We start from the raw sequence: 23890 nt of genomic DNA on the forward strand, positions 1-23890 counted from the left end.
CGTGTCCCCGCGGCGGGCCCTCGGGCAACCCGCCGCCACGCGTGGCGTGGACAGGGGGGCTGCTGGCCCCGCCGCCGCCCGGGGAGCGGGGGTGGGGGGACCCCCTTCTCGGCCCGGAAGCTGCCACCCTGCGCCTCCCGCGAAATGGGGACAGTCGAGGCATTCCCGCCAAGGTGGCAGGGCACAGTTCCCGGTGTGACGTGAGCACGTGTCCGTGGCCGCTGCCCTTCTTCGTTGGTTATTTATCGGCCGGCTCAGCACAGCGAGGTCCCACGGGCTTTGGTCTCCCCTGGGACGGGACAGCGCGCAGCGGTCCGCCACGCTGTCCCCCATCGGGGCTTTTCCCATTACCCCGAACTCGCGCAGCGGGGGACCTCGTCCCTTCCTCCTCTCCTTCGTGCATCCATTCATCCTCCTGGCCCATCATCTGTGCTTGCTTCGGGGACGGGACTGTGAACGGGAAGAGGAGGCATGAGCCCTCCGTTGGCCTGACTCCAGCTCGTGCCAGTGTGTCAAGGTCACGGCCAGGAATGTCCCAGGGGGAAGAACTGACAACACAGCGGGATGCGGAACGAAGATGAAACGGAGATGAGCAGCCAACGTGGCTGAGGCTGCAGATTGACCTCGGCTCTGTGTCTTTCCTACTGATTACCCCGTTGTTTGGTAAAGTGCTGTTGGTTCGGGTTAAAGGAGTAGCCTGCTTTTGAACAGACACCTGGGTGTGTATGAATAAAATGAAAAAATAGAAATTTAAAAAAATATAAACCAACAAATATACATAAAAAGGGAAAAAAGGCTTAACTCAAAATACACAAATAAAAGATTAAAAAAAAAAAAAAACAAAAAAACCCCCAAAACCTGCATAAGTAGAAATATTGCCCAGTGGGGCGGTGCCTGACCTGCTCAGTGCCTCAGTCTCTTGCCTGCAACCTGGATAATCACTCTCTCCGGCCCAAAGCTCCCCAAGACCCCTTCCTGAGGCTTGATTTGAACCTGAGTAGGTGACTACATGAGCGCACACCTGGCCATCTGGGCCAGGACAGGGCACTTAATGCTACCAGCTCACTTAGTTGAATGCAGCTTCAGTCATAATCTCCACGGAATTGTCCCACCTGAGAGAAGGTCCTAACATTCACCTGGAAAAATAAATGAGCTAGAAAAGAAGTTTGAACATGGTCACTCGCCCAAAATCGAGATCAAAACACACTACAACGCCAGAAAAAAAGGTTGAACGTGGCAGAGGATTAGGAGAGGCTTCACCTCCTGAATCCTCCCCACTTGAAGGAGAAAGCTATTGTGTCCCTGGGCGACAGGCAAGGAAACCTAGCAGAAGCAGGAGTCACCTGCCCAGGGGGGAAACTCAGATGGGTGTAGACTGACTGTCAGGGCAACTTCCCCTCTGCCCACGAGGCTCCTGACTCAGCATGGTGGCAGCGGGAGGAAAGGATGCTCTAGGCAGAGGGGAAGGCACTCGCAAAGGTCTGGTGACTAGACAGCTGCCATTTACAGAGGTAGCCGCCCTGGGAGGCAGGAGGGAGACCCATTTCACAGATGGAAGACCGTCTCGGAGGGGCTGTCTGTCCTTGTCCGGTAGTGTCTAATAAGAGGGGAGCACAACCGTGTTGTGGGAAGTCTGAGGGGGAGCCATGGCCCTGTCCTGGGGGGGATCTGTAGGGGCCAGGTGTCACCCTACCTCCATAATCCACTATCAAAGCCTTTTCAAGGAAATGCTGGGAAACCCATCAGGAGCCACCTGTGTTTTATTGTGCAGAGCCCTGGCCACGAATGGGTGCCTGAGGGCCCCAGAACCCCAGAGCCACTGGGTTATACGCAGACACGGCCTGAGTGCTGGCATTCCGATGCCGCAGCCCCAGGGTGGCCAGCAGGCAAGGGCCCACACAGAGGACACAGAGGCTCAATGGCCCCGGACTTGAGTCCTGGCCTTGCTGCATGACCTTATGTGCTCCCTCAGTCTCCCCAACTGTAAAATGGGGGCTCAATTGTCCTCATATCATGATGCTTGCGGGAAGATTCAACTTCAGGCTCATACTGAGCTCTTCGTTTTACAATATACAAAACCCTGGTTTCTTGTTCCCACTGCATTTCCAGAGCCCTGCCTGGGGCCGGCACCCAGCAGGGACTCACTATTTTTTTTTAATGTCTTTTTTTTTTTTTTTAAGATCTTATTTATTTATTTGACAGAGAGAGACACAGCGAGAGAGGGAACACAAGCAGGGGGAGAGGGAGAAGGAGGCTTCCTGCCGAGCAGGGAGCCCGATACAGGGCTCGATCCCAGGACCCGGGATCATGACCTGAGCCTAAGGCAGATGCTTAACGACTGAGCCACCCAGGCGCCCCAGGGACTCACTAATTATTCATGTATTCAAGAATCTATGGGACACTGACTATAGGCTGAGTACTGGTCTCCTGTTTTAGGCGATGCCATTGATAACTCCTGGATTTAGGGATGGCTGTAGGAGAAGGAAAGAGGGTGCTGGGCATCAGAGTGCAGTATGGGCGGGGACTCCCTCAGGAAGGGATTGGGGCAGCCTCCTGAGAAGCAGGGAAAGAGAAGGGACGGTGGGAAGGGCACTCCCAGCAGAGGGCGTGACCAGACAAGGGTCCTGAGGTTAGCTGCAGCTTGGCCCACCCAAGGGAGCCAGTGAGGCTGGGTTGGGGGAAGGTTGGGCTGCGGAGGGCCCGGCGGTGGGGCGCAGCGAGGCCGATGACCCCAGGTGCGCCGCCTTAGGGCAGGCAGCAGGGCCCGGTGAGGACCCAGGAGTTGCCATGGGTACCCATGTGTGTTCCAAGCCTCATCCAGTCCCAAAACTCTGGGAGGCAGGTTCTGCCATCTGTATGGAGAATTAAGTGACCCACCCAGGGTCACACAGCCAGCAAGGCTTGGCGGGGCTTGAACACAGGCCTCTTGGGCAATACCTCATAAACTTCTGCAGAATGAAAGCATGGACATGTTTGTGGTGTGAAATGAGCAAGGGGCTGGGCATGAGAGGCCTGAGGCAAACTGCCCTTCCTTGGACCTGGGGTTTCCTGGATTCCCAGTGATGGGACCAGCATGCTCTCCATCCACAGCAGGAATGGCTTGGAATCACCCCTGAACCTTGAGGGGGCCAAGACTGGCTGGCAGACAAGTCCTTGTCCCTAGCCTCTTGACATTCAAGATCCTTTATACACAGGCTCCAATTTTTAATTGCTTGGCACTCTGGTTCCAATGCCCCCTTTTATGGGAAGCCCAACTCCAACCTACTCCTATTCATTCTTCAAAGCCCTGGCTCGAATGCCCCTTCCCCTAGGAAACTGTCTGTCTGTCTCCCCAGGCAGAGCCAGCACCACCCCAGGGACACATCCCCTGGCTCAATCTCATGGGGCTGGGGTGTCTCCCCGAGCCACGGAGCCATTTTCACTGCCCGTTGAGTTGTTTTCCACGTTTTGTCCTTGCACCCATCACAAGGTCTGGTATGCAGCAGGTGCTCAGTGAACGTCTTGTTGAGTGGATAAATAAATAAATGTGTGATTGGGCTGGAATTAACCTCAGAATTGATCCTGGCCTGTGCTGGGTGATAACGAATTTTTTGCTGATTAATTTTGTGGGATGGTGGGGGAGGTTAGGCTTCCTTCTTTCTCAGAAACAAGGCCACACCCAGCGGGCCTCAGACTCACTTCTCCCATGGGTCATACTGTGACACGGAGGGCGGCCCTCTCTCGACCCCGGAACGGGTCTCTCCTCTGCGTTCATTGAACGAGGGTTTATGGACTACCTATGTACGAGGCGCTGTCCTGAGTCCAGCTGGGAACGAGATACAAACATCCCTTCTCCTTGGGGCCGACCCTACCGTTTATCAGGTGGAAATACTGAGAAGGGCATCTCAGTAGGGGAGACATTCGAGCAAAGGCTGGAGAAAAGTGAGGGCAGCCACGCAGGTGTCTGGGGTGCACCCGGCAGGGGCACAGCCAGTGCAAAGGCCCGGCGGTGAGAGCGCGCCCGGCGCCCCGCACCAGCCAGAACAGGGAGGGAATGGATCGGTGGTACTTGAGGTGGGAGATACAGTGAGGGAAGTGGAAGCTTGCCTATTTTGGAGAAGAGGAGGGGCTCGACCCCACCCCAGGCAGGACCCGCCCCCCGGCCTCCTCGCAGCTCCGAGCCGGGCCTCGCCCCCAGCCACACCCCCGCTCCCTGAACCGGGTTGCCAAGGGGATAGGCCCCGCCCTCCTAGGCCCCGCCCCCGGCCGCCCAGGCCTGGCCCCGCCCCCCTGCCCGGAGCCCAGCGAGAGGCGGCCGCGCCGAGTTTGTCCCTCGGCGACCACCGTCGCCCGGGCCGGCGCCTGCCGCGCGCGCCGCCCGCCTCGCTCCCGCGCGCTCTCCACCCCACGCCGTGCGTGCCTTGCGTGCTTTGCGTGAGCGTGCGCGGGCGCGTCGGCCGGCAAGGGAGCAGCAAACGGCCGGCGGCGGGCGCCGCACGGGGGGCGGGCGGCGCGGAGGAGGCGGCAGTGGCCATGGCCGAGGCGTCGCCGCAGCCCGGACGGTACTTCTGCCACTGCTGCTCGGTCGAGATCGTGCCGCGCCTGCCGGTGAGGCCCGGGCCGGGGCGGCGGGCGGGAGCTCTCTCCTTCGGCCTGAGGCGAGCTGGCCCCGACGGGGAAACTGAGGCCCGGGCGGCGTCGGCCCGGGTCTCTGCGGAGGGCCCGGAGGCCGGGGGCCGCCCCCAGGGGCGCAGCGAGGCCGATGACCCCAGATGCGCGGCCTCCCGCTGCGGGAGGCCGCTCGGTCCCCGATGGGGAAACTGAGGCCCGCGGAGGCCGCGTGACCTGCGCTCGGCACGCCGCCCAGCGGGAGCGAGGTGGGGGGACCCGGGGGCCGTTCCCAGAGCGCGTGGTCGGCGCTGCGGGCGCCTGGCTGCGGGCCGCCCGGCGGAGCCCTCCCGCCCGCTTTCCCGTGGTCGGGACGAGAAGGCGATGGACCTGGGCTGGGCCTGACAGCTGCCCGGGGCAGATCTTTGTGACCCGGGCCTGCGTTTTTGAGCTTCCCGGGGGGGGAGGTGCGGGGGGGGCGGTGAGGCCAGCCTGTGGCCAGGTGTTGCTTTCTGCTCATTTAGGGCCAACGTTTCTCAAACCGGGTGGTGCGGGAGGGGGCTGCTTGTTAAAGGTTACAGTTTTCAGGCTCCTCGTCCCGGGGGTCCAGGGTGGGACCGTGTTTCCCTGCCCCAGGCCGGAAGGGAAAGCCGTGGTCCGTCCGACCCTCTCCAACCTTACAGGTGCAAAATCTGAAACCCGGGGAAGCGCAGGCCAGCCGTGGTCCTGACATTTGCCACTGGGCCAGCTCAGGCGGGACAGGAAGAGGGAGGTGTGGGATTGGGAACCCTCCCCCGCCTCGGTGAAGGGGCTGCAGGCGGTGAGGATTTATTGAGCACTTTCTAGGTGCTCTCCTTGTACTTCATCTCCGGGTGGCATGCTCCCCACAGTCGCCCGGCTGGTGGGTGGTGGATGGTGGATGGAGGGTGTTCCGGTATCAGAGCCAGACTCGGATCTGCCTTTCCAGCTGTGGGGACCCCTGGGAAGAGGGGGCTGGGAGGGGGCTGGGGAAGGAGTCTTTAGGCATCATCCCAGCCACAGAGAAGGAAAGTGGGCTAAAGCCGGGGTGTGGGGTGTGGAGCAGAGAGCAGTGTCTGGGCTCAGGAGGCCAGGAAAGGTAGGGAGGTGTGGCTGCCAGAGGCAAGGGGCGCCTTCCTCCTCAGGAGGAGGGAGAAACAAAATGAAACCTCAGATGTGTGAGCACCTGCTGGGGGAGCTGAGACTTGCCCCACTCGGCCTCCCTCCCGGAAGTCCTGCTCTGCCTCTTCCGGCTTTCTGCAGCCCCAACTCGGAATCTTTTTCGACCATGGCAGGAAGGGGCTGGTCCCCTGACGGCTCACCAGCGTAGATTAATTGCATACAGCCCCTTGCAGCTGGCATGAGCCCCGCGACAGGCCCTGGGTCTCGGGCTTCCCCCAGAGTGGCCTGCTTTGTGGTGGGGCTGGGCAGTCTGCACAGCTGTCTGCTCTGGGCCTCTCTTCCTGGGGCCAGCACAGGGCCTGGGTCCTGGCCAGGTGTGGCCGCTTCCTGGCCGTGTGGCCTTGGACCTGGAGGACCCTGGCCTCTTGCAGTTGTCGCCGGGCTGGTGAGGACCTTCCCAAGCACAGAATCCAGTGGTGTCAAGGTATCCTTGACTTTTGTCCTCAGAGTTTACAGGCTGGTCAGGGAGCCAGTGTTGAGGAAGTGATTGGCAAATATTTAGTTGGGAGTGCTGGTAAATTCTGTAAAAGCAAATAACGGTAAGGAGCGTGCCTGCTTGTGGGTTTGGAATAGGATTCCACGAGGCGCAGTAGACAGGGTGACTGTTGATCAGTAGGGGGCACACCTGATGTTGCGGGGCCGGAAACGCACACTCGGCTAACCTGTAGCGGTGGAAGGTCCCGGCCCCTGTGGCGGCGTGTTCTGTTCATGGGAAGGTGGTGCTGGTGTTAGTGGGCTACAGGGCGTTGGGGCTGGCTTGTGTGCAGTTCCTACCTTAGATTTTTGTCATTGCGGTGGTCCCTCCAGAGGCCCCAGACAGTGCCTGCTTTCGGGGGCTTCTCTGCAGGATCAGGCTGAGGCCACACCCAGCTGTGCCACGTCTGCGCCACGTGGCTCTGGGCAAGGCGCTCAACGTCCCTGGACCTCAGTTTCCCCGCCTGCAAGATGGGTTTGAGGAGCTAATCCGTGCCCACTCAGTGGGGTCCAGTTGGGAGCGTGTGTGTGTGAAGGAGCCCAGCGCCTGACCCGCAGGACGCACAGGGACAGGCTTGCGGTCTAGCTGGGGCAGGGCACGTGGGAGCAGGAGCCAGACAGGCCGTCTGGCACACAAGCCCAGACTCGATCCTTCCCGGGAAACGGCAGCGCTCAGGATGAGGTGGATGTGCTGCTGGTTTGGGCGGCGTGACTGTGGGGCTGTGGAAGCGGAGCGTCCATGGTCAGAGCCCGGATGGGCTGGTGGATGGAGCAGGTGGAAGTCCGGGGTCCTCACGCCCTGAGCTCCTTGTTGCAGGTGGCGCCTTAGATGGCCCTCTTTCCACCTGTCGTCTCATGATGGTGACTGCTTTCCTTCTCAGGAATGTCCTGAGTGCACGGTTAGACAGAGACTGGGCCTGGAGGGGTGCTGGGGTGCGAACCGGCCTGCCCTCGCGCTCTTCACGCGTCCGCTGCCCTTGCTCCTAGAGGGGCCTGGAGAAGTCCTGGCCCTCAGTCTTTAGCAGAATGAATGGAGTCCTCTCCATGGAGCTGGGCCTGCCTCCTAGGCACCATGTGGCCTCGTTCTGGACCCTCTGGCACCTGGCAGCCCTGTGTGGCCGTGTGCTGTGTGCTGTGCTGGGCCCTGCTTGTGGCAGGGAGGCCCTGCCCCACGGTGAGCCATCCATTTGCAGCTGCAGAGACCGGGGCCCTGGGGAGGTTAAGTGTGGAACTGACTCCGGTGGTTCGCTGGAAGTGCAGAGCGTGGAGTTGAGGTCGGGCACCAGGGATGCCTAGGGAGCCTCGATGTGTGAGCTGCCCCACCCCCACCCTGCAGCCCCACACAGTGGATGCCCCAAAGAGGGCTGGTGTTTGCGCAGGGTCTGAAGTCAGCAGGGCGGAAGCAGGCTGAGCCCCAAAGAGGTGGCTGGATGCTGGGCTGAGCCCTAGGGCACCCCTGGGCTGAGCCCTAGGGCACCCCAGGCCTCTGAGCCATGTAGCAGGCTGAAGTGAGGGGGAGCCCCCAGTATGGTGTCCCGGCTAGCAGTGGTGTCAGAAGCACCCTGGGAAGATAAGGCAGGTGGGATTGGACAGCCCTGGGTGGAAACGAGTGCTGGGCTGTGTGTGTGCACGTCTCTGGCTCACAGCGGGCCTCACACGCTGCCAGGTCCTGGGTGGCTCCGCACCCAGCAGTGTGCGCGATGCCCACAGATGCTCGGGGGACAGATGGGGTGTGGGCGTGGGGCGTGGGGGCTGCTGCTAAGACCCCAAGAGTAAAGTGCAGGGAGGCTGGGGAGTGGTGAGGGGCAGGGTCGGCTTTCCCATGGGGTCTGGCGGGCCCCTCTGCCCAGTGACAGCTGAGAACGGCTGTGTGGGGCAGCGGTGTGCTCCTGGGGTTCGTGGCTGGTGAGCAGGGGGCTGCAGGGGTGCGGGAGTCCCATCTTGTCTGTGTTTGGGCCTGAGTCCGTGGCCCTCCGATGTCTGCACTGCACTTGGACTTCTGCCTCCTCTGGAGGAGCCCTGACGGGCCTGGGCCTACAGAGCCCAGCGTCACCATAGAGCGGACCATCCTGTGGGGCCAGCCACCTCTCTGACGCCCGCTGTAGTTTCCCGGATGTAACCGTACTTGCCTGGCCATGGTGTGAAGGGGTGTATGAATGAGGGCTGGTGCCTGTTCCTAAGGGCCATCCTGGCTGACCTCCCTGCCACTGAGGAGGGTTGAGTCGCACCACCTAGGCGCATCATGGGGGCTGAGCACAGGGAGCGAGCACTCAGTGAATTTAGCGTCCTGTCCTCGGTGCTGTGGCCACCACTGTTGGTGATGATGCTGGAGTGGTCCCCTCCCTCCCTCCTAGGGGGAGAGGTCACTAATTCACCATGAGGAGCCATCGGTTAGAGACAGGTGCTCACACTTGAGGGCTGGGAGCATGGGGCTGCCACCACCTGGACCCAGGCTCGGTAGACAGGCTCTGCCTTGTCCAGGGTCTCCTTGCTTGGCTGCAGTTTTCTATTACTGGGTACTCAGGGTTGTTTTGTTTTGTTTTGTTTTGTTTTTATGATTATTTATTTATTTATTTGAGAGAGAATGAGAGACAGAGAGCATGAGAGGGAGGAGGGTCAGAGGGAGAAGCAGACTCCCCGCTGAGCAGGGAGCCCGATGCGGGACTCGATCCTGGGACTCCAGGATCATGACCCGAGCCGAAGGCAGTCACTTAACCAACTGAGCCACCCAGGCGCCCCTGGGTACTCAGGTTTAAGAGAAACCTCTGGGGTGTGCCCATGGAGGAGGAGAGCACTGGGACACCCCCAGATCCGGTCCCTTCCCCACTGCCTAGAAGCAGAGGGTGGAGCCTGCTGAACTCCTAGGTGTCGGGGCCACGGCTCTGACAGGCCAGCCTGGACTCAGAGCACGGAGGCAGGGCCCTGACCACAGCCAGCAGTTGCCGTAGCCCTCCAGTCCCCAGTGGCTCCTGGATTTCAGAGCCCTAGGGTTGAGGCCATCCTCCATTTACAGGTGGGGAGACCGAGGCTTGCAGCCAGGAGGTGACGTTTGAGCAGAGACCCGACTTCCGAGAGGGGGCAAGCCAGGTAGCTATCGGGGGAGAACACTCTGGCAAAGGGGATGGTGTGCAGGCCCTGAGAAGAGAGGGCAGGTGGAGGTGGCCTGGATGGGGCAGGGGAGCGGGAGTGGCCAGGCCGCGGTGTTCTGAGCTGACCACAGGGGAGAGTGGAGAGCAGAGAGTGGGATGAGGAGCTTGTGCCCCGTGTGAGATGGGGCTCCCAGGTGACGCTCAGGAGCGGCCGCAAGCCTCAGTAATGGCAGGAGAGGTTGCCTGTTGCCAGCAGGTCGGGCTGAGGCCACCTGCCACACCGGCCCTGCTCTGGCTCCTCCAGGCTGGCTGGGGACAGGCAGCATGCTCAGATGAGAGGGAGGGACAGCTTCTCACATAGGCCCTCCCCAGCCCCGCCATCCTGCTTGGAGACGGCAGGCACAGGTCTGATTTCTGTCTCATCTGTAGGGCAGGTGTGTGTGGGGGGTGGGCTCCACCAGGATACAGAGAGAGCCTGGACCTTCCTGCCCACCCTGAGCCACAGGCAACCCTGGGCAGACACCCAGTATTGTCTGTGACACGGCCATGCCCAGCAGTGGTTTGATTCCCGGGATCCTAACCGAGGCCACCACAGATACCTGCAGCCACATCAGCCTGTGTCCTAACCCTCCCTCCCCTAGAGGCTCTACCAGGCAGTGAGAACCCTCGCCCCACATGCTGAGGGCTGGTCACTCACTGTGTTGCAGAGCTGCCCATTGCCCCCACGTCCCTACTCAGAGGGGCAAAGGGTGCTGTCCTTGCTGCTCCTTCTGGTGGCTTTGTTGAGATACAACCCACCTGTTCACAGTGTGCCCTCAATGTTTCCTGTACAGTCAGGAGTCCTGCACCCACCACCTCATCCAGTTCCAGAACATTCCATCACCTTCAAGGGAAACCCCGTCCCCATCTGCCGTCACCCCACCCCCAGCCCCCGGACCCCCACGAGCCCCCTTCCCGTCCGCGGATGAGCCTGTTCCGGACGTGTCACCCACGTGGACTCACACCCCGCGTGGCCTTCCGTGTCTGGTTCCCTCCCTGAGCGTCCCGCCCCCATCAACGGTCACTCCCCACCTTCTCCCCCGCCCCCCGCCCCCCCTTCCCATCCGCAGATGAGCCTGTTCTGTGCATGTCACCCACGTGGACTCACACCCCGCGTGGCCTTCCGTGTCCGGGTCCCTCCCTGAGCGTCCCCGCCCCCATCAATGGTCACTCCCCACCTTCTCCCCCGCCCCCCGAGCCCCCTTCCCGTCCACGGATGAGCCCGTTCTGGGCGTGTCACCCACGTGGACTCACACCCTGCGTGGCCTTCCGTGTCCGGTTCCCTCCCTGAGCGTCGTGGGCTCGGGGTCCGTCCCCGGGGCCACACGTGAGGGCGCCTGGCTCCTGTCCGCGGCCGAGGGATGCTCCGGTGCGTGGGTGGGCCACATCCACCTGCGCACAGACACTGGGGTTGTCGCCACCTTTTGGCTGCCGTGAGTGGGGCCGCTGTGGACGTGCACTTGCGGGTTTGGTGTGACGTGCGTTTTCGTGTCTCGGCCGTGTACCCAGCCGTGGAATTGCAGGGTCGTCCGGTGACTCCGTGTGCAACTTTTCGAGGAACTGCGTGGCTGTCCCCGCCGGCGTGGCGGATGGTTCTGAGGTCTCCACGTCCTCGCCGGCACTTGTCATTGGTGTTGGAGTCCGGCCGTCCTGGTGTCTCCAGGCTCTGGTTTGCACTTGCCCGCTGCCCGACGGTGCTGGGCGTCGGTCTCCGGCTCACTGCCATCCGTGTGTCTTTCGAGAACTGTCTTGGTTCTTTGGCCGTTTTTTCACTGGGTTATTTGTGTTTTTGTCGCTGAGCTGTTAGACGCGTTTATATGTCCTGGATACCAGATCCTACGACCTGTGCACCTCCTTCCTGTGCTCCCCACTTGGCTCAGACAGTGTCCTTTGGGGCCCCCTTTGCTTTCGGCGTGCAGGAAGGTGAGGGGACGTGGCCCGCCCACCGTGGCTCCCCTGGGACTGTCCGCAGCCGTCCCCCCACCTTCTCTCCCACTCAGCAGGCGGGGGCAGACCCTGCGCTGGTGGCTGGTGGTGGGGCTCTGGGACCCACGGCTGGGGTCTTGTGCCTGTGGCTCCCCTGGGGCCGGTCCCCACTGTCCAGTTGGGACAGCACTGGTGGGCCGGGGGGAGGGGGCGTGGCCAGTGGGGATGGGGTCACAGGCCCTGTGCCAGGGCTGCTGGAACGTCCCAGAAATGCCACCACGGGACACCCACAGGCTGGTCCCTGTGCCTGGGTGGTGCTTCCCACCCTCCGTGGCCCCCTCCTGGGACTTGAGCTACTGAGGCCTCCATAGTCCTGGGGCTCCATGGTCACCCATGCGACCACCCCGGAGCTTGGGGCAGGTGCCTCTTTGTGCACGTTGGGGGCACTCACAGAATGTCGTCCATCTGTGCAAGTCAGGAACTGCTCGGTGGACCCGCATCAGCTGGCCTGTTTGGTACAGGCCTTGTCAGAGCCTTCAGCAGCTGATGTGGCTGAGTGGAGACCTTGAAACGACTTCTGTCGTCCCGAGGAACATAGGCTGATGGACTGTGGGACTGTGGGACGGTGGGGAGATGACCTGGGAGTGTGGGCCCCACCTGCAGCAGGGCAGCAGGTCCAGGGGGCTCCAGTCACGCCACGGCTGATGGGTGTCGGTACAGAGGCCCCACCCAGGCCCACCCAGCGGGGCCTCTGCCAGCTCCGACTCTGGGCTTGAGCAGTTTCACAGGTGTGCCTGGAGCTCGTCCTGTGGGGGTGTCCAGCTAGCTCAGCCCGGGGGCAGGGACCCCAAGATCGCACTCACCTGCTCTCTCCTCTGCAGGATTACATCTGCCCCAGATGCGAGTCTGGTTTTATTGAGGAGCTTCCAGAAGAGACCAGGTAACACGGCCCAGGTGCACGCTGGCCGGACCAGGCCCCTTGGGGTGCGGACGGGGCTGTGGCCAGGACGCGGGGTGCTGCACCGAATGCTGGTTCAGTTCTGGGGGCAGACAGAGCCTGGATGGGCCACGGTGGGTTGGGGGGGGGTAGGGGAGATGACCCCCCCTTCCTGACTCAGGGCATGGGCAGGGCTTCAGAGGGGGACGGTGGCCCTGGGTCCCGGTGGGACACCCCCACTGCTGACTTGTGCCCGTCCTCCCAGGAGTACAGAGAATGGGTCCGCCCCCTCCACAGCCCCCACGGACCAGAGCAGGCCACCATTCGAGGTGAGTCTGGCCCCAGATTGCGCCCTTTCCAGCAGGCAGCTACCCACCCCTCCCCTCGCCTCACAGGACTGTTCCTCCCGCCTGACCCTTGACTGCTGGGGCGCTCCTTCCTCCATTATCCCACACATGGCAAGGTCCCCCTGGTGTGTCTCCATCCCTCAGAGCCCTGACCCCAGGACAGCACCCCTTGGCGCATGGAGGAAACGTGGGGTCCAGGCAAGGGGCTGGGCTGGGCAGGACCCAGGTGGCAGCTCAGGGCTCCTGCCCCTGCCCGTGATCACGGCCCTCCTCCCCACAGACCGTGGACCAGCACCTGTTCACGCTGCCGCAGGGCTACGGCCAGTTTGCTTTCGGCATCTTTGACGACAGCTTCGAGATCCCCACGTTCCCCCCTGGGGTGCAGACCGATGAGGGCAGGGACCCCGAGAGCCGGCGGGAGAGAGAGCAACACTCCCGGCACCGATATGGTGCCCGGCAGCCCCGCGCCCGCCTCACTGCACGGCGGGCCACCGGCCGGCACGAAGGCGTCCCCACGCTGGAAGGGTGAGGCACCTGGGGGTAGCCGGCGGCTGGGACGCTCGTGGGAGTCTTACAACCTGTCCCATCCCGACTCAGGCAGACTGACCATCTGCCCTTCTAGAAGGTTCTGTGGGCACAGAGGGCGTGGATGCTAGTTCTGGGGCTGACCTCTGGGCAGGGCAGTTCCCCAGTGCATCCAGGCAGATTTTGCCTGAGCCCACCATGCTGATGGGGTGCAGAGGGGGACCCTAAAGTGTGGCCTGAGGGCCTGAGGATGCGGCGGGACCTGGACAGGGCCAGGGGGCCTCTTGTGCACTTAGTTGCCCCCGTCCTTCTGAGAGGGGTCTCTGCCTCTCCCCTGCAACCCCTGCCCGCATGCCCATCAGCTCAGACACGGCTGGTTCCCATTTGGGTCCTTGTTTCCCAGGGCGGCAGGCAAATGGGGTGGGTTTCTGGCATCCGTGCTCCTCAGCAGAGCCCCAGGCTCCCTCCATGCTGGGGTTGGCACCAGGACGGCTTCCTTGAAAGCTGAGGCTTGTTCAGAAGGACTGGGGGTAAAAAGGAAACGTTCCTCGGAGGGCCCGCCCCCAGAGGATACAGGGCCAGGCTTCTCCAGCGTTTTCATAGCTGGAACTTGGCCCCACACAGAGCAGCGCCTGTGTCTCTTAAGATGGGTTTAGATGCACAGGGAGCCCCGACGTGCTCTGTCCTGTTCGATTCCAGCCAAGGACACAGTCTGGGCTGTCCTGGTGCCCCTGGTGTCCCCCGTCTGTGAGCTGCCCTGCAGCGGCTGCCCCAGGCTCAGGCCCTGGCTTCACTGCGACTTCAGCCAGCACGTTTCTGGGCCGCTGCGAATGGCGGGGCTGGGGACCTCCGGGATGCACCCCCAGGTTGTAAGACAGGGAGCGATGTGATGTGGTTCGCGCTCACAGGCGCTGTCCAGGCCTCCGGGATCAGTGAGGGTCTGTCTCGTGTCTGAGTCTTCGCAAATCTTCTTGGTTGAAAACACAGCCTTTAAACGCTGTGAATTTCGAAGCTGGACACGTGTCTCCTCTGCTTCCTCCTCTGGGGTGCCCAGCCTCGGAGGGTGCTGACCACTGGCTGGGCCTCCCACTCTGTTCCAGGATCATCCAGCAGCTGGTCAATGGTATCATCACTCCTGCCAGCATCCCCAGCCTGGGCCTGGGCCCCTGGTGAGTAGGTGGGCGGGTCCCCTTGCGCCCTGCCCGGCCCCTCCGCCACTTGAACCCCAGACCTCTCTGCGCAGGGGTGTCCTGCACTCAAACCCGATGGACTATGCCTGGGGGGCCAACGGCCTGGATGCCATCATCACGCAGGTACAGGGTCACCTCCCCAAGGAGGGCAGGGGGGTTGCTATCTTTCCTGCTGAGGATGAGGAGCTTGATGGGCCCTGCTCCCAGAGGCCGAGAGAGTCCCTGGTGTGGATGCCCTGCTCCCCAGCTCTCCATAACTCCCATCCTGAGGCTGGGGTGCCCCACATGGACCTCCACATTCTCCTGAGCTGCCCCGGGGATGGGGTGGTCACCGTGAACTTGGCGGCCCTTGTGAGGCCTTTTGCTGGTGAACTGTGGTGCGCTTCCCCACAGCAGGACCCAGCCCTCTGGCTCTAGCTGACAGGAGGCCTCAGGGACCAGCCCCTGGGTGGGACCCTCTGCGCTGGGTGAGGTCGCGCTGTCCCCAGGGCTGCAGCTGCCCTGGGTGCAAGGTGACCCTGACTGGACATGCGGACGGGTGGGTAGGAGCGTGGGGCTCAGCCTCGTGGGGGGGTCCGGGGACCAGGAAAAACACAGCCTTGGTGCTTTTGCAGGTAACCCAGCCTTGCATTTCAGAGCCCTTCGGGGCGAGGGGCCGCACCTGCCTACCGAGTTCCCGGCACTCTGGCCTCTTGTCTTTCAGCTCCTCAATCAGTTTGAAAACACAGGCCCCCCGCCTGCAGACAAAGAGAAAATCCAGGCCCTCCCCACCGTCCCCGTCACGGAGGAACACGTAGGTGTGTGTCTCTCGGCCCCTGTCCCGACACTGTCCGTGTCCCGTCCCCCAGGACGCCGGGTGGGGCCTCGGCCCCTGCGTGCCCCGGCGGGGGGTGGCGGGCAGGCTCCCCCGCGGGTCTCGGCGGTCACAGGCGCCCGTCCCGCAGGCTCCGGGCTGGAGTGCCCCGTGTGCAAGGATGACTACGGACTGGGGGAGCGCGTGCGGCAGCTGCCCTGCAGTCACCTCTTTCACGACGGCTGCATCGTGCCCTGGCTGCAGCAGGTGAGCCGGTGCCCCCCCCCACCCCGCGCGGGCCCCCCCCTCCGCTCTGCCTCTGAACCGCCCCTCCCTCTGTCCCCGCGAAGCACGACAGCTGCCCCGTGTGCCGGAAAAGCCTCACGGGTCAGAACACAGCCACCAACCCCCCGGGCCTGACCGGCGTGAGCTTCTCGTCCTCGTCGTCCTCGTCGTCCTCCAGCTCGCCCAGCAACGAAAACCCGGCCGGCAACTCCTGAGCCCCCTGCCCCCGCCTCGGGCCGGCCCCCAGCCTGAGCACAGGACCTCGCCCGCACCAGGCCCTGCGGGGAGGTGGGGGGGGGCGCCGCGAGCTGGAGCCTGGAGGTTCCCCCACCCGCCTTGGCTCCCGCATCGCCCCCCCCCACGGCAGGCAGAGACTCGGACGACCCACCGCCTCCAGGCTGGAGCAAGCTCCGCCCTCCCCACGGTTGTCTGGCCGGGGGGCCTGGGCACACGGCGCCCCCGGGGCGTCCCCGGCTCCCCCACCCGTTTGTCTCTAACCTCACCCTCCACACAGTCAACGGCGGAAAGGTTTTTATAATTTTAAATTATTACTGCTTTGAAATAAATGGACGTTTTAGCTCACATGCGGCCCTGCATGATCTGTGGAAAGACCGGGTGGAGCCACTAGGCCGGGGTCTCCGCGACGCCTGGACAGGCCACCAGCCCCCAACCCAAGCACAGGGGGCTCGGGACCACAGGATGACCAGCAAAACAAGAACAAAACTGCTCCGACAGACGTTTTTTAAAGGAAAAAATATGTGTATCTTGAAAGCTATTTAAAAATACACCTACTTAGAAAGAGAAGCAGGTGGTTGGCGTTTTCCTTCCGCGTGGGCGCTGGGGGCGGGCCGAGCTGTGCGGCCGCGAGGTCGGGCTTCTCGGGCGTCAGCCAGCTCCGCGGCCTCAGACCCGACCTGGGAGCGCGCCGGCAGCCCCCCCGCCCGAAGACGCCAGAGCTTCCCTGAGCGTGAAGGCCGCGACCGCCGGAAAAGCCCCGTCCGCGGGAGCCCTGCCCGCGGGGCCGCTGACTGCGCATGTTTGCGTGGCTACGGGGACCAGCAGCCTCCACCGACCGCCGTGAGCGCCCTCCATCTGCCCGCTCCCTGCCTTCATCCTCTGTATTGTAGTGGGAGGGGGCTGCGGGGAGGGGTGGGAGCCTGCGCCCCGCCCCAGGGACTGTCGCCCTCCCCACGCGGAATGTCCCACCTCGCCCGGGGTAGGACACCCGAGCGGAACTGCCGGGCCCAGCTTGGCTGGGGTTTGAACCTGGGCTCTGCACCCCTTTTCCTTCGGCTGGGGCTCAGCCTGGCGGTGAGGGCTCAGGGGTGCTGGGAGGGCGGCAGCCGCGGCTGCCCCAGGTCCCACCGAGCCCCTGGAGGATGCTGGCACGGGGCCCCCATGGCCTGCACACGGCACCCACTCCCACTCCCAGCCCTGCCCGCCCCACGGGAGCGCGGGAGCGCGGGAGCTCTGGAGCTCTGACCGCGGTTGCAGTGCAAGCACCTCCAGACTGCATGCGCCCGTGTGTTTGCTCTATGGCCGCTGTGACCATGCACCGATTCTCTGACAATTCTGGGCTCAGAAATACAGAATGGAGGGCTGGTGTCCCCTCCTCCCCCCGCGGCCCCCGGGAGACCCGGTTCCGGCCTCTTCCTGGCCCGCGGCCCCCCCTCCATCCTCACCGCCAGCAGCGCGGGGTCCGCCCATCTCTGGGACTCCCACCCTCTGCCTCCCCCTTGTGAGGACCTCCTGAGGACACCGGGCCCCCCGGGAACCCAGGGTCACCCCCTCCTCGGGGGCCCTGACAAGGTCCCCTCTGCCGCGGGAGGGGACACGTCCCAGGTCCTGGGACCAGGACGGGGACCGGTCACCCCGTGGCATGTCCATGTCGCCCTCTCTCCCCCAGCCCTCAGACCTCACTCTGCCCCAGCCTCTCCCACCTCCTCCCTGCCTCAAACACCCCAATGGGCTCCCACCTCAGCTTTGCCTAGGCCACGTCTCAGCCCTTTGGTGACTACATGGCCCTGTCCTTCAGGCTCCATTCCCGGGGTGGGGCCTTTCTGGGGCCTCCGTGCCCCACCCCCCGCTTGTGACTGGACACCTGTGGCCTCTGCTCAACTCAGTGTCCACCTCTCCTCCGACTCAGGAGCTCCCTGGGGGTCAGGCCGCATCTGTGGGGGTCCCGCAGTACCCCCAGCCCGCCACACAGCAGACACTCCATGAATCCTTGGGGAAAAGACGAGTGACCAGACGTGCTTGGCCACGGCCTGAGCTCGCCGGCCCCCGGCCCCTGGACATGCAGCTCAGGCATGCTGCGGACCTGGGGACTTCAGGAGACCAGGACAGGCAGGAAGTGGGTGGACAGGTGGTGCCGCTGTGTCCGGCCCCCACGCCGCGGGGCCCCCTGCCCATCCAGCGCCAGGAACATGGGCCGACCACGGTGACGCCAGCGGAGGGAGGCGTAGGTGTTGTAGCCGTTCTCCTCGATGCGCTCCTGGAACCTGCAGTGGGCAGTGTAGACCCGCTTCGGGGGGGTCGGGTGTGTGAGGTGGGCCACCGGACACCCCCCCCACCAGACACCCGCCCACCAGAAGCCCCACGAGCAGCACTCACCGACCCGTAGAGGTGGCCCCCGCGGTTCATGGCCACGTAGAAGCCCGTGTGCACAGCCTTGAGGGCCACGACGCCCACGTGGATGGAGCGGATCTCAATGATGCCTGGGGGTGGGGAGGTTGGGGGTGGGGTTGGTTAGGGCCTGCCCCCCGCCATCCGCTCATCCACTTACTCTGGCTGGCTCGTTCTCGCAGGTAACACTCACCAAGCGCTTACTGTGTGCTTGGCCCTGGCTTGTGCCCTGACACAGGGGAGCACAGAGGCCCTGCCAGGAGCACTCCAAGGATGGGGCTGATGGAGGGGCAGGAAGGACTCTCAAGCCAGTGTGAAGACCTGAGGCAGGACGTCAGCCCGGAGGGGCCGGCCTCTTGGGCCCTGAGGAGCCCCAGCCAGGTTGGAAGCTCAGAGCAGGGAGGGCCCTGGCGGGTCAAGGCTGAGAAAACCAAGGCAGAGGAGGCGGGGACTGCCTGGGCACAAGTGAGGCGTAACAGGTGTAGACCCCCTAGCGGCAGCCACACAGGCGGTGCTCGGCCTCCCACCCTGGCCACTGAGATGACAGGAGCTCCAGATGGGAGGCGTGGCAGGAGGCGGTGGGATGGGGGGGGGCAGCATGGTGTGCTCAGCTCCTTGATAGTCACTGCTGCTGCTGGATCCCCAACCATATGCCAAGCACTGCACCCCACAACCCCAGGTGGGAGGTGCCGACTGTGCCTACTTCCCAGAGAGGGAAACTGAGGCCTGGGAAGTGGCAGATGGGTGACCCCAGAGGAGCCTTGCCCCACTCTGAGCAGTCCAGCGAGGCAGACCCAGGGGATGAGCAGCTGCCCATACCCTCGACCCACCCATGTACCAGGGCCTATTCTGGAGTCCAGGCCTTGCCCTCTGGTCTTCAGTCTGGACTTGGATGCCTGAGGTGATGGGGAGCTCACCCCATGTCACATGGGACCTCTGTACCTGCTATCTCCCCTATCAGGCACCCAGGTCCTTCTCTCTACATGAGAGTCAATTCAAGCCCACCTCCTTGGAGAGGCCCCAGACCTCTCCAGTAAAGCTGCCCCCCCAGTCATCTCCTGTACATCACCCTGTTTTCATTTTCTTTGCACCCTACATGGCCTCCTGTGAAATTACCAAATTAGCCATTCACTTGTTTAACGGCTTTACCCTCTGCTGTGGGAGCCCCATGAAGGTGGGCTGTCCAGGTCACTGCTATGTCCCCTGTGCCCACTATAGCATACAATAGGTACCCAATTAATAACTACAGAATTAACGAAGGAGCGAAGAGCTCCAAGTGCCTCCCCCCCCCACAGAGCCATCAACCATGTCACCACCATTGCTGCCCAGATGGGGAAACTGAGGCTCAGAGAGAAGCAGCAACTGTCCCAAACCACCCAGAAGATCCAGCCTGAAGACACCCTGCCTGTGCCCACCACCGATGGACTGGCCCAGCCAGTCCCCCTGTCATTGTCCTTGTCCGGTGAGGCTAATGAGAGCCTTGGGAGCCCGATGAAAGCAGCTGGAAGGGCAGGGGGTGATTATCTGCCCTAATGGCAGTGATTCAGGCAGTGGCCAGTGATTAGCTATCCCCCCAGCCCAGGCCTCAGAGCTCTGAGCAGACCAAGACAGGCCCACAGGGTCACTGAGGCTCTAGGTCCCCAGTGATCCCCAGGGTCCTCCTTCTCTTTTGCCCCCATGTCTCCTCTTGCCTCAGACGTTCCACACTTATTGAGTGCCTACTGTTTGCTGGGCAGGGCATCAGGGACAGTGACTCCAACTTGACAAGGTTCTGGGCATTAAGGAGCCCCAGCAACACCCCCACCCGCACCCCAGCAGTGTGACCCTGGGCAGGTCATTTCCCCTCTCTGTGCTTCATCTACCAAAAGGATGTGTGGGAAGAAAGAGAGGGGTCCCTCACTCAGGCAGGTTCTGGGTTTGGATTTGCAGTGTGGGGAGTCCAGGGTTCAGACCCTAGCTCTGCTTCCACTTCCTTATGTAGCTGGGTCCTGGGGTCGCCGCCTCCCCTCTGTAAGTGGACCCAGTGACCTCAGCTACTCAACCACTCAGCTATTCTGCAAAGACCTTTCTCTGCTGCGGAGCCAGGCCAGCGTGGGGAGCTTCCTCTGGGACCCCTACCTCACCTGTGCAACCCTCCCAGCGCGTGCGCTGGACCCACTTCACGGTTGAGGAAACTGAGGCCCCCGCTGGGGAGTGACTTGGCTGACACCACACACCCTCACGGGACAGAGGACCTGGCTCGTCCTTACTCCTGCCGCCGCCCCTGTCCTTCCTGCCGGACTGTCTACCCCGCACCCCCTCCCTGAACTCACTGTCGGCGCCGTGGCGCCAGCGGGTCCCCTGCACGCGGCCGCCGGGGTCCACGCGCAGGAAGAAGTGGGTGGAGGACAGAAGGCGCCGCCAGCGCACGTCGCCCTCCAGGTGTGGGTAGCTGCGCGGTCTCCGCGGACTGCTCGGGGTCCCCGCGGCGCCGGGCGCTCGTGCTAGCAGCAGCCACGCCAGGCCCAGCCACAGGCGGCCGCGCATGGCCCCGCGCCCGGCTCGCCGCCGGCTCTTGCCTCCCCCCCGCGCGTCCGCAGCTCGGCCATCGCCGCGGCGGGGGCGGGGCGCCCTGCAGGGCCAGCCCGCGCGGGCCAATAGGGAGCCTCGGGGCGGGGCCTGAGCCACAGGGGGCGGGCCTGGGGCGAGAGGGCGGGGCCACGGGCAAGGAGCCGACCAGTGGAGAGGCTGCGGCTGGCCAGTGGGGGCGCCTCGGGGGCGGGGCCAGAGCCGCAGGGGCGGGGCAACGAGGCGACTGGGGCGGGGCCAGGGCGTGGGGCGGGGCCCATTCGGGAAAACTCTCCTGCCTCCGCGCGTGTTTGTCTTGCGGGGTGGGGAGTGCGTGTCGGTGAGTCACCGGCTTAGCCTGCAGGGGCTGCGGGGGCGTGGGTGTGAGAGAGGCGGGCCCGCAGAGACACGGAGGGAGACAGAGACAGAGAGACTTCCGAGACAGGGACACGGACAGCTACAGGGAGAGACACAGGGAAGGGCGGCTAAGAGAGTCCGATCTGTGAGAGACAGTGAGTTGGACAGAGACACAGGGAGCAACAGAGCTGCTCAGGGGTCAGAGACTGGGTGGGTAGTGCTGGCCTGCATGTCTGTGCCAGCCCGGCCTCCGCACTGGGCATGCCACGGGGGGGACTTGTCTGCCCTCCAAACTGGCCCTCTCGAAGAGCCAGGCCCCCAGGGCCAGGGTCTTCACTGAGGGCTGGGCATGGGGGGACATGTGGGTAGAGGGAATGTTGTGCATCCCGGTGTTGGGCAGGGGAGGGGATGGGGTGCTGTGGGCTGATGGCAGATGGACATGTGTGCATGTCTGTGGCCAGCTGACAGGGGCATGGATGATGACTGGGGCCTGCACGAGGTCCCCAGCGTCGTCCAGAGCTGCATGTCCAAGGAGGGTGGCTCCATTTACTCCCATACCTGCTCATCATTTACAGACACACCCAAGCCCCAAGCCCCACTGGGAGCCACCCTGTGCCCTGGATCCTGAGAGGAGCACGGTGAACCTTCACAGACTCAGAGCCCAGAGACGTCATTGACAGGTGGGGAAACTGAGGCCTGAGTGGGTCAGCACCTTCCCCAAGGCACCACACAGGACACATACCAGGGCTCCAGTCCCTGCCCCTCTGCTCCCATAGGCCCAGTCCTACAGCCAGGGCCCCAGGTGGCACCTTTAAATAGCACCTGGGTGAAGACAAGGTGACAGGCCTGGCCCAGTGGAGTGGTGGAGGGGTAACCGGTCTGGCCAGAAGCCGGGATGCCTTCCTGGTGGCTCTGGGGATTCCCTGATCCCTCTTCCTGGTCCCAGGAGGGCCATGTATGGGGTGTGCCTGAGCTACAGGACCCCAGGACTGAGATGGGAGAGGGTGTCCCCGCACTCGGAGCCCTGAGGCCAGCACCTGAGGGATCCTGCATGGTTGTGTCACCTCCCCAAGCCTCAGGGCCGCCTCAGGAAAATGGGCCAGGACGAGAAGCCTGGAAGGATGGAATGAGATAATCCACAGCCTCGCTGGGCAGAGGGCGCCGCGATGCACAAACTTGGAATAACATCCTGATTCCCACAGCCAGAAACTCAGTCTTCCCTTCCTGGAGTGTCTCCACCCTGCCCCCAGGAGGACAATCTTCGGGGCTCTGTGTGATGGGGGTGGGACCCACGCCCAGGAAGCTGTCCTGCCCCGGGTGTTGTTGGAGTTTAATAACAGCTTCATTGAAATATAATTCAATTACCACACAGTTCACCCATGGAGGTGTACAACTCAAGTGTTTTCAGTACAGGGTTGTCCGCCCTCACCTCTCTCTAGTTCCAGAACATTCCATCGCCCCGAAAGGAGACCCCATCCCATCAGCCGTTGCTCCCCATCTCCCCCTCCCCAACTCCCGGCCCCCACAAGCCCCCTTCCCGTCCGTGGATGAGCCTGTTCTGGACGTGTCACCCACGTGGACTCACACCCCGCGTGGCCTTCAGTGTCTGGTTCCCTCCCTGAGCATCCCCACCCCCATCAACGGTCACTCCCCACCTTCTCCCCCGCCCCCGCCCCCTGAGCCCCCTTCCCGTCCGCAGATGAGCCCGTTCCGGACGTGTCACCCACGTGGACTCACACCCCGCGTGGCCTTCCGTGTCCGGGTCCCTCCCTGAGCGTCCCCACCCCCATCAACGGTCACTCCCCACCTTCTCCCCAGCCCCGGCCCCCATGAGCCCCCTTCCCGTCTGTGGATGAGCCTGTTCCGGACGTGTCACCCACGTGGACTCACACCCCGCGTGGCCTTCCGTGTCCGGGTCCCTCCCTGAGCGTCCCCGCCCCCATCAACGGTCACTCCCCACCTTCTCCCCCGCCCCCGCCCCCTGAGCCCCCTTCCCGTCCGCAGATGAGCCCGTTCCGGACGTGTCACCCACGTGGACTCACACCCCGCATGGCCTTCCATGTCCGGGTCCCTCCCTGAGCGTCCCCGCCCCCATCAACGGTCACTCCCCACCTTCTCCCCAGCCCCGGCCCCCACGAGCCCCCTTCCCGTCTGTGGATGAGCCCGTTCCGGACGTGTCACCCACGTGGACTCACACCCCGTGTGGCCGTCTGTGTCTGGTTCCCTCCCTGAGCGTCGTGGGCTCGGGGTCCGTCCCTGGGGCAGTGCGTGTGGGCGTCTGGCTCCTGTCTGCAGCTGAGGGACGCTCCCACGCGTGGTGGACGTGTGGTCTGTATCATTTATGTATCAACGGACACTTGGTTGTTTCTACCTTTTGGCTGCTGTGGATTGTGTTGCCCTGAACCTGGGTGTACAGGTTTGTACGTGGACGTGTTTTCATTTCTCTCGTCTATATGAATAGGAGTAGAACTGCTGGGTCATACGATAATTCTGTGTTTTGCTCTTTGAGGAACTGCCAGACTGTTTTCCACAGCGGCTGTCCCATCCGCATCCCACCAGCAGTGCGCCAGGGTTCCGATCTCTGCACGTCCTGCAGACGCTGGCGATCGCCCGTTTTGGCTCCAGCCATCTTCATGGGGCAAAGTGGTGTCTCACTGCGGTTTTTCAAGACTTCAAGCCTGTAAGAACAGCACTGTGGGCACCCTATTCCTGCGTTCCCCGATTCTACATATTCTTTTTGCTCTCCATCAGCAGGAGGATGGGTAAATACACCGTAGCGAATTCCCACCAGGGAATTCTGTGCCCAGGAAACAACAATGTGGACGCGTCTCGGACGGGATGCTGAGTAGCGGCAAGCCTGACACAAAGGAGGTCCATTTATGTCACGGTCTACAACAGGCAAAACCAACTACGCCGGTGTGAGGCGTCAGGATGGGGGTATCGCCCTGGGGGCCAGCGATGAGAGGTGG

At 63.1% G+C, this 23890-nt stretch overlaps 2 protein-coding genes across 5 annotated transcripts; one reads left to right on the forward strand and one right to left on the reverse strand.

Annotated features, from left to right (window-relative positions):
• Window positions 1-4388: 4388 nt before the first annotated feature.
• RNF126 (ring finger protein 126) lies at window positions 4389-16191 on the forward strand. 3 transcript variants are annotated; one of them, XR_010406084.1, is made up of 9 exons: window positions 4391-4587; window positions 12197-12255; window positions 12518-12581; window positions 12880-13124; window positions 14225-14293; window positions 14368-14437; window positions 14929-15111; window positions 15259-15374; window positions 15458-15481. XR_010406084.1 is itself a non-coding variant. In XM_064573931.1 (9 exons), exons 1-9 carry the CDS (start codon window positions 4513-4515, stop codon window positions 15605-15607), a joined length of 942 nt encoding a protein of 313 aa, XP_064430001.1. In that variant the 5' UTR covers window positions 4395-4512; the 3' UTR covers window positions 15608-16191. The 3 variants fall into 3 exon arrangements, 2 of the variants coding, with proteins under 2 accessions (XP_064430004.1, XP_064430001.1); XM_064573931.1 differs by having other exon boundaries at window positions 4395-4587; window positions 15018-15111; window positions 15458-16191; XM_064573934.1 differs by lacking the exon at window positions 12880-13124 and having other exon boundaries at window positions 4389-4587; window positions 15458-15974.
• Window positions 16192-16341: 150 nt separating this feature from the next.
• On the reverse strand, window positions 16342-20887 carry FGF22 (fibroblast growth factor 22). Of its 2 annotated transcripts, none has more exons than XM_054506672.2 (3): window positions 20330-20887; window positions 18006-18109; window positions 16342-17893 (listed from the first exon to the last, which is right to left on the reverse strand). In XM_054506672.2, exons 1-3 carry the CDS (start codon window positions 20541-20543, stop codon window positions 17696-17698), a joined length of 516 nt encoding a protein of 171 aa, XP_054362647.1. In that variant the 5' UTR covers window positions 20544-20887; the 3' UTR covers window positions 16342-17695. The 2 variants fall into 2 exon arrangements, with proteins under 2 accessions (XP_054362647.1, XP_045726896.1); XM_045870940.2 differs by having other exon boundaries at window positions 16342-17916; window positions 20330-20834.
• Between the last annotated feature and the right edge of the window lie 3003 nt (window positions 20888-23890).

The sequence above is a fragment of the Mirounga angustirostris genome, unplaced genomic scaffold (assembly GCF_029215605.1).
Source record: "Mirounga angustirostris isolate CCGP_5_RB_7025 unplaced genomic scaffold, mMirAng1.0.hap1 SCAF_1, whole genome shotgun sequence".
NCBI lineage: Eukaryota > Metazoa > Chordata > Mammalia > Carnivora > Phocidae > Mirounga > Mirounga angustirostris.